Below are 8,811 nucleotides of genomic sequence, written 5' to 3'. Positions count from 1 at the left end.
GCCGCGGCGATGCTCGAGTTGGAGAGAAAAGCAACTGGATCGAGTTAAAGGCAAAAGGAGACAGCTGGGGAGGGGACCCCAGCCTGGGGTGTGAGCCCCATACACCTCCAGCATCCTGGCCTGGGGGGACGGGACACCTCACCTTACCTCCCCTCTCCCCCCTCCCCCCAAGGTACTTGTTCCCTCCCCTCTTCACCCTCCCTTCATCCCTGACACCTTTCCCCTCATCCCACCTCTCCTTTCCCTGTTTGGGTATTTCCATCCTTTAGGCTCCTCTTCCATTTTTTCCTCTAGCTCCATCCCAAATCATCATTCCTCCCTGCAGACCCTAAGCCTCCCCTCATCCCCCCCCCCCATCCTCTACTGCACTGCCCTGAAGCTCTCTGCTCCCCTCCATCCTCCTGCCCACTCTCAAGCTCCTCTCCCTCCCTTGTCTTCCCTGCCCCTGGGTCTCCCATCCTGTGTGCCACAATGACCGTCATGGCTGGAGAGAACATTGACGAGACTTCTGCGCTACCTGGCCACCCCCAGGATAGCTACCAGCCTGCTGTCCACGATGACCATGAGTGCTGTGAGCGCGTAGTGATAAACATTGCTGGACTACGCTTTGAGACACAGCTGAAGACTTTAGCCCAATTCCCCAATACACTGCTGGGCAACCCCAAGAAGCGTATGCGGTACTTCGACCCCTTGCGCAATGAGTACTTCTTTGACCGGAATCGGCCCAGCTTTGATGCCATCCTCTACTACTACCAGTCTGGGGGGCGGCTTCGCCGGCCGGTCAATGTGCCCTTAGACATGTTCTCTGAGGAAATCAAGTTTTATGAGCTGGGTGAGGAGGCCATGGAGAAGTTCCGGGAAGATGAAGGGTTCATCAAAGATGAGGAGAGACCCTTACCTGAGAAAGAATACCAGCGCCAAGTATGGCTCCTCTTTGAGTACCCAGAGAGCTCTGGGCCTGCGAGGGTCATTGCAATAGTCTCTGTTATGGTGATCCTCATCTCCATCGTGATCTTCTGCCTAGAGACGTTACCTGAGTTGAAGGAGGACAAGGAGTATACTGTGCAGCGCACTGACAATACTACTCAGGTCTACAAATCCAACATCTTCACTGATCCCTTCTTTGTTGTGGAGACCTTGTGTATCATCTGGTTCTCCTTTGAGCTGGTGGTGCGCTTCTTTGCCTGCCCCAGCAAGACTGACTTCTTCAAGAATATCATGAACTTTATTGACATTGTGGCCATCATCCCCTACTTCATCACCCTGGGCACTGAGATGGCTGAGAGGGAGGGGACTCAGAAAGGGGAGCAGGCCACCTCCTTGGCTATCCTGAGAGTCATCAGACTGGTAAGAGTCTTTCGAATCTTCAAACTATCCCGGCACTCTAAGGGCCTCCAGATTTTGGGACAGACCCTCAAAGCAAGCATGAGAGAGCTAGGTTTACTAATCTTTTTTCTCTTCATTGGGGTGATCTTGTTCTCTAGTGCAGTATATTTTGCTGAGGCTGAAGAACCTGAGTCTCATTTCACAAGTATCCCTGATGCTTTCTGGTGGGCGGTGGTATCCATGACCACTGTGGGCTATGGTGACATGTACCCTGTGACAATTGGAGGCAAAATCGTAGGCTCCTTGTGTGCCATCGCTGGTGTGCTGACAATTGCCCTGCCTGTACCTGTCATCGTGTCCAACTTCAACTACTTCTACCACCGAGAAACAGAAGGGGAAGAACAGGCTCAGTTACTTCACGTTAGCTCCCCTAATTTAGCATCTGACAGTGATCTCAGTCGCCGCAGCTCCTCCACAATCAGCAAATCTGAGTACATGGAAATCGAAGAGGATATGAATAATAGCATAGACAATTTTAGAGAGGCTAATCTCAGAACTGGCAACTGCACTGTAGCCAACCAAAACTGCGTTAATAAAAGCAAGCTGCTGACTGATGTATAAACAAAAAACCAAAATCCCCACTCACAGCTTAAAGACTTTAAGTGACATAGTCACACTTTGTAGATGCTTTACTGATAGTCTTTGAATGCTTTATTTACCTCGTAAATGCATTGTTGCATTGCGAATTTTTGCTCAGTGATAAAAAAGCTTCTAGGATCCATGAAAACTAAGATTTTGTTTATTAAAAAAGAACATTTTCCACCTAATAAATGATAACCATTTGAACTAGTTTAGTTTTAAACCATATGATGCTAGACCTAAACTTTTCCTCTCTCTCTCTCTCTCTGTTTTTTTTTTTTTTTTTTTTTTTTTGGTTAAGTTAACTTTAAACTAAGTAAGACAGTTTTTAAAGCTATAAAGCATATGCATGGATTCCAATAAAAATATTCTGCAAAACTGCACAATTGCAAGAAAGTGCATCAGATAATAAAGAAAAGGTTTAGCAAAAACATGCAGCAAGCATTTGCCATTGTCTTTATGAAAGAGTGCAAATTTTCCCTCCACCCCCTATGTGAAAAATTAGGTAGTTCTAATCTACAGATCCACACAGCACCTTATTAAAAATATACTTAAGCCTAGTCTTTTTTGCTATCTTTAGAAGAACTATTCTAAAAGAGGAGAAGAAACAAAGAAAACTGAAGACAAAACATCTGCAATGCTGCTAAGTTTTCTTAAGTGCAGATGGTTTAAACATGCTTTTCTTTTTCCCTGTCTAGAACTGGATACAAAATGTTTAGACCCTCTGTTGCAAGATAGCACAATGGAGTTTAATATAAGCATGTTTGAATTTGATACTATTTATTTTAAAATCGCATGCCTGAAACGTTACCGGCTAAGCTTTCGTTTGAACTGAATCTTCTAAAATTAGGTCCTTTATCTCTCTTTTTTCTTTCCTTTTTCTTTTTGATTTGCATTCACCAAAAGTGCACTCCTTAATTTATTAAATCGTTGACTAGTAATTTAAAGTACTGTATTTAAGTGCGTATGTTAGTCAAATGGGAACAATAACTTTTGGAGATCAAAGCATGTTCAAATATTCAGCATTATGGCCTATTTGATTAAGGTGTAACTTGAATTAATTAATGCATGGATTGAATAATAATAATAATAATAATAAAAACAAAATAAAACAGTGCTTGTTAGACTGAGGGCCTGAATGAACTGACTAGAGAAACCCGATGGTTTTCCTGCATTGCTCAGGGAAATGTGTTGGCTTTTATCCAGGCATTGTCAGAAAGGAACATATCCTATCGCTTAAAGGGAAAGCTATATCGAAAATTAAGAAGTCAAGTTATATATAGCAACACCTAAGAACTAGTATCCTTTATAGTTGAAAGGTGCAGATGCATGCATTTTGGTGCGTTCTCAGAATGTAAATGAAACTTACCTATTATATGCATCCAAACTGCAGCAGCTAGTTTCTTTTGCAGTCATTATTCGAGACTTTTTTTATTCCCCTAAAACTCACTGAAGAAACTCAACAGATTGATTTAGATGGTTGTGCAGTGCCTTTATCCCTGCAGGGCTCAGCATTTGCCTCTGCCATATAAGTCATAGTTATGTTTATGCAAGACTTCAAGTTTCTCTCGGTTGTTTATAGAAACATCGCTGCCATCATTGTATTTGCCCTTCATTTCCCCAAGATGGCTCTTTGCCAGCCTCTCCTAGAACAGCAGGATGCAGGAGGAACTTAGGACCAGCATTAACTGCAGCATCACCCAGTCAGGCAACCGGATTGGAAGACTGCACTTTTCTTTCCCTTGGGTTCCCCAGGAGGTAGGTGAGAGAAGGTTTTCAGTGCCCATCTCTGTCTCTCTCATCCACTTTCAGCAATAGATCAAATCTTAAATCCCATCACAGATCTTTCAAGTCATTCTTCTTTCTGGTCCCTGTCTCCACTCTGTTCTCACCAATGTCTGGTGAAGGAAGCAAAGCTAGGAGAAGGCATCTTCTGCAATTTGCCAGCCTTGACTGCTAGGCCCTAGAAAATAACAGCCTTTGATCTTAACTAATGCAGGCACTAATCTTTTTTTTTTTTTTTAATGGAGAAAGTTGAGAATCTTCATTCTGCACTTAGCATGTGGCCAACTGTAATTGAATGCTTCCCTACTGTACAGATCCCTTCTTCCCCTATCTTTCCTATCTGATATATGTATATATGTGTATAAATATATATATATGTATGTGTGTGCGTGAGAATACATGTGCGCGCACACACACACACACGCACACACACAAATACACACACACACACACACACACACACACACACACACAAAATCAAAGCACTTAGAATAATAATAAAAAAAACCCTAACTGCAGTTACGCACAAGCCTGACATGCCAGGCTTCCAGAAAGACTTGATTTTTCTTCTCACTGTGTGGCTTCTGTGAATCTTAATGATGAGAAAGTGATCAAGAATTGAGGGACTCCTGCAAGAAACACAAAGCATCAGATAAAACAGGGCATTATATTCTCTAGGTAGATGTTGTAAAACTTCTTTCCTGTCCCCTACTAACTCACCCCTGCCCATTGTACATCTATCTCCCCATCAAAATCTGGTGGTCCTGATCTTTCCAGACTCTTGAATTCTAGGATATGACTTCTTCTGTCAAAAGGGACTTCAATGCTGCATTCAGCTTATCAAACAAACAACCAGCAATAATCAATTCAGTGTTGTGGGACTGATGATCTGTAAGTAGCATCTGGGAGATAAGGTCTCACTTTGGTAACCTAAATTCTGTTCTAGTTGGGTATCCACACCTTAGTTTAATGATCAGAATGATAATTATTCTTGTATGTAAAGAGAAAAGTGCTGCATACAGCAATTCTTTGTCAGGAGATGGGGATGGATTATTAGGGCTTGGGGTGGCTTGGGGAGCTTGAATGTTGCTTTGCTTATATCTCATTGCAAAGGAGTTCAGTAAATATGGAGTACAGGGATTAACCCCATGTAGCACAGGCATGTGTTTTGGGCAAGTTTGATGCAAAAAACCAAAAAATATTCTTACCCCCTTTTACACAGAAAAGCAGAAATGTCTTTGAGGGTCTGCAGGTGCAGTTAAAAAACTACTTGTTCTTACCAGCAAACATCCCTTTCTATCTTTCTTTCCTTTTTCATTTCTTCTCCCTTTTGTCCTACATTTCTTTTTGCTACACAGCTTGAGGTCTGTGGGGTTGTTTCTGTCAGTGTAAGGAAATGAACTGATGGCTGGTTTAGTGCTTCACTGAAAGACAGAAGAGACCACCATTTGTTTGCTAGGAAGCTCCCAAAAGTGATGCCCATGTTGTGCTGAATAGAGATATCAGTAGATACAGCAGCTTTAGTTGGACTGTAGTTTGATGAGGCAAAGCAGCAACACTGGCATATGGCCCCCTTTTACCAGCCACTGCAGTGCTGCCTTCTTAGGTGCCTCTAGACAGCTTTTTCTTAGGCCACTTTGTGAAGTGGATGAGGGAATTTATCTGCTGTGACCAAGGCAACAGTGCACTGTGATGCAGAGTAGCAGTGAAATGGGGCAGCAGTGGGCAAGAATCCCATAAACTGGTATCATGGCCCAAACTCCCCATCTGGTCCTACCACCCTTAGCTGTACAGGGCACTAGGGAACAGGCAGAGGATCAAGTGGGAAATGAAATGCTCTGTACCCCTTTCCTTAACAGAATCAAGCAGTTGTTTTCTAACTGCAAAGAGCTCCAATCCTCTGTGCTGCAGCTCCAGCATAGGCAATGGACTGGATTAATTTGTCTTCAAGAGGAAGTTAGTGTGCAGTAAGCCAGGGTGTGAGTTCACAATATCCTAGAAAATCCATGCAAACTCCCTGCATGGAATCTCATCAGCCGTATTTCCACTGGGGACTTCAGGAAAGCTAATCCGAATTAATGAAAGGTGTGCATTTAAAGTAGATTTGTTAAACTGCATTCAAGCCCAGCATGGACATTCTGTTGCAGTATAGAAGCAGCCTTAATCTGATTTGGGTTCATTCTTTTTGGGAGGAAAGTAAGCTGAATTGAATTAAGGCTGCTTTAATTCTGAACACAATGGGGCTTAATGCGGTTTACCTCATCTGCCTCACAAGTTCATTCAGATAGACAAACCTTTAGTAATCATTAAATGTAATGGAACTGACCCTTCTTTGCAGAAGGTGGCTGGGGGGAGTGTGGCCAAATGGCATGAAACTCTTAGTACGCAAGAAGAGCATCTGTATAGACAGGGTGGAGTGGTGAGTGCTCGAAAATCACAGCCTGGCTTACTAAGCACTAGCATATCGTTTTTTGGTACAATTGTAATGATTTCCTTCTTTGTTCCTGATTTACGCATTTGTATATGTGAGGAGAATCAATCCCTCTGCCTTCTGTGACGTTACCTGGCAATGATCATGACCCAAGGCAATTAATGTCCACTTACAAATTCTTTAACTGTGCACATGCTTAACCTGATGTACTGTCAATCATATGGACAGGCTCTTGAAAGACAGCACAATGCACTAGAGACTGGACAAGAATAGGCAAAAATCCTATTGATTTCAATAGTGATATTGCCTGATAGAGGGAACAGACCCTTCTTAGCAAATCAGCTGTGTATAGTTCATTAGAGACAGCATTGGCCCAAATAAACAGTTGAATTAGTGGAACTTTCGTTGACAAGTTTTGACTAGGAGACAATTGTTTTCATTGAACAGATGTACAAAAAGTTTGTTTCTATTATGATAGAGCTGAAGCACAAATGTAACATAAAGAAATCACTTATATTTTAAGTATGAAGAACTGAGAGCAAATTTCAGTCTTCCATAGTTCAGACTTTGACAGTGCAGTTTCCTATATGCATATATTAATTGAAATAAAATCAAAGTAAACACAAGGACAAGAACATCTGAAATTCATTAGAAAAGAGTGGAAAGTTGTATTTCAGAAAATATCTTCTGTGCACATATATTATATACATATATTTATATGTATAATATATATTCCTTTTCTAATGTTAACTTGATAACTGTTCTTTGAGGGTTGACATCCTGGAATAATTTTCCCTAGCATAAAGAAAAGGGAAAAAACACAGCTTCTAGCCACTGCTTCAGGAAAGGTCTGATCCCCTAGTCTTTCAGCAGCCTGTGTCCACTGATTGTTGTGGTAATTTTGGACTCACAGGAATGCAGAATCAGTTCCAAAGTGTGATTTACCTTTCATAGTCACAGAGCTGGATGGAATTAGAAAGTTGTCTTGCAATTGCACAACATGGCAAGCTTGTTTCAGCCTGTATATAACAAGCCTGAAACAGATTCTTTTTCTCAGCTGCTTTAACCAGGGACCTACATTTCAGTTTTTGTTGTACTTTCTTCAGGCTGAGTTTATTCTTCTGTTGTTCTGGCTTTATTTAATCAGGTATAGCAAATATCTTTTTTCTGAAATGCTTATCAAGTATTCTTAAAAGCGTCAGTATTTGTATCTGCAACAACAAAACTTCAGGGTGTTCTATTATTTCATTTAGTGCAGGTGAACTCACCACCAGTGAGGTCAACAATTTATGCTGTCAAGGCATAATATGCTTTGATATTTTCAAAGGAAATAAAGTGAAGCTGAGGTCTTAATTGAAATTTGTCTCAAAATATCTGTTACTATCTATGTAAACGTGTATATTTCACCTGTTCACAGGCTCTAGCAAATGTCACTTCAAGTTATAAAAAAATCATCTTCTGTTTCTGGTTTTTATAATAAATAAAATGAAAACATGCTACATTCAGTTCCTTTCGGTGCATCAGTCTTTGATCCATGTTATTGTTTCAGTGGCATGTCTATAATGTAATTGGGATCAAATGTAGATTTTACTTTTGTACAGAAAGTAAAAATGATATTTTTATGACTAAATTCAGCAACCCCCTACCTATAACCTACTAAAATTAAATATTTTTTTCCTTTCCTTGACATGTAAACCATTGTTTTTGCAGTATGTTGGTTTGAAATGAATAAATAACAGCTGTTGATAGAACTGTATATGGCCTCTCAGACATACCTCTGATTTTAAAGAACAAATATTACTGATGTTAAATATAGAAACTCATTAGTCTCCATGTGAAGTGCACCATTAGGGCAACAAACTGTTTAAGCTGACTCAGCTGTACTTATTACCACCATTTACAAACCGCTTACACTTTGGATCATGTACTTTATTGTCACATAACAGCTCATTTTATTTCCAGTAGTGAAATCATTTGGTTTATCATTTTTAGAACCTCTAATGTCATGAGTTCTTGAACTGTTTGAAATGCATAGTTTTCATCTATGCAATTTTACCTGCTTCTGTACTTGTTCATCTGTTCATACTTGGCAACAATTAAAGATAATTTTTAAGGATCTTACCCAAGAATATTCTGTCTGGTTATTTTCTGGACTCTGGTTTCTTTCCTGTTACTAGTAGACAGCGCCACCTGAAGTGAATGGCTGGTTCATTGATGGTTTCCTTATGGAAGGGCAGGACAAATAAGAAATAGCAGCATAGTCAGTGTGAAGTGTCACTGTGGGCTTCAAGGGGCTTGTAAATGTCAACTCAAGCTTTACACTGCCATTATTCCAAGGGTTTGAGCCAAAGCCCTCTAACTCATTGGCTTCCATATGCTTTGATCTAATCTTGAGTAAATCATGTTCTAGGGCCAAACCTTGCTGCTGTCAGTGCTGAGACAGCACTCAGTTCTACTGAAAACTGTGGAAATAAGATTCGGCTTACTGGTTGCATTCTCCAAAGGCTTGTGGGTATCAATTAGCATGTTACAGCTGCATTCCTTAATCTAAATCCTTGGCAGTAGATTATATAAATTTTGACTTGAAAACAGGTTTTAACAACTGTGTTTTTCCTGTCTTTTGGATCATG

The 8,811-nt window shown here is 40.8% G+C and overlaps 1 protein-coding gene across 3 annotated transcripts; it reads left to right on the top strand.

Annotated features, from left to right (window-relative positions):
* The first annotated feature begins 265 nt into the window (after window positions 1-265).
* KCNA1 (potassium voltage-gated channel subfamily A member 1) lies at window positions 266-8,302 on the top strand. 3 transcript variants are annotated; one of them, XM_064517645.1, is made up of 3 exons: window positions 266-1,347; window positions 3,172-3,264; window positions 5,617-8,302. In XM_064517645.1, the coding sequence occupies exons 1-2, from the start codon at window positions 472-474 to the stop codon at window positions 3,256-3,258; spliced, it is 963 nt and encodes a 320-aa protein (XP_064373715.1). In that variant the 5' UTR covers window positions 266-471; the 3' UTR covers window positions 3,259-3,264; window positions 5,617-8,302. The 3 variants fall into 3 exon arrangements, with proteins under 3 accessions (XP_064373715.1, XP_064373710.1, XP_025962072.1); XM_064517640.1 differs by lacking the exon at window positions 3,172-3,264 and having other exon boundaries at window positions 3,548-8,302; XM_026106287.2 differs by lacking the exons at window positions 3,172-3,264; window positions 5,617-8,302 and having other exon boundaries at window positions 266-3,082.
* Window positions 8,303-8,811: the final 509 nt, after the last annotated feature.

Source organism: Dromaius novaehollandiae, chromosome 1 (genome assembly GCF_036370855.1).
Source record: "Dromaius novaehollandiae isolate bDroNov1 chromosome 1, bDroNov1.hap1, whole genome shotgun sequence".
Lineage (NCBI taxonomy): Eukaryota > Metazoa > Chordata > Aves > Casuariiformes > Dromaiidae > Dromaius > Dromaius novaehollandiae.
The sequence above is the reverse complement of the archived record's forward strand: the minus strand, read 5'-3'. Positions and strand labels throughout refer to the sequence as shown.

Coding starts and splice junctions, on each gene's coding strand:
- KCNA1 (XM_026106287.2), top strand. CDS start 472: ATGACCGTCATGGCTGGAGAGAACATTGACGAGACTTCTGCGCTACCT.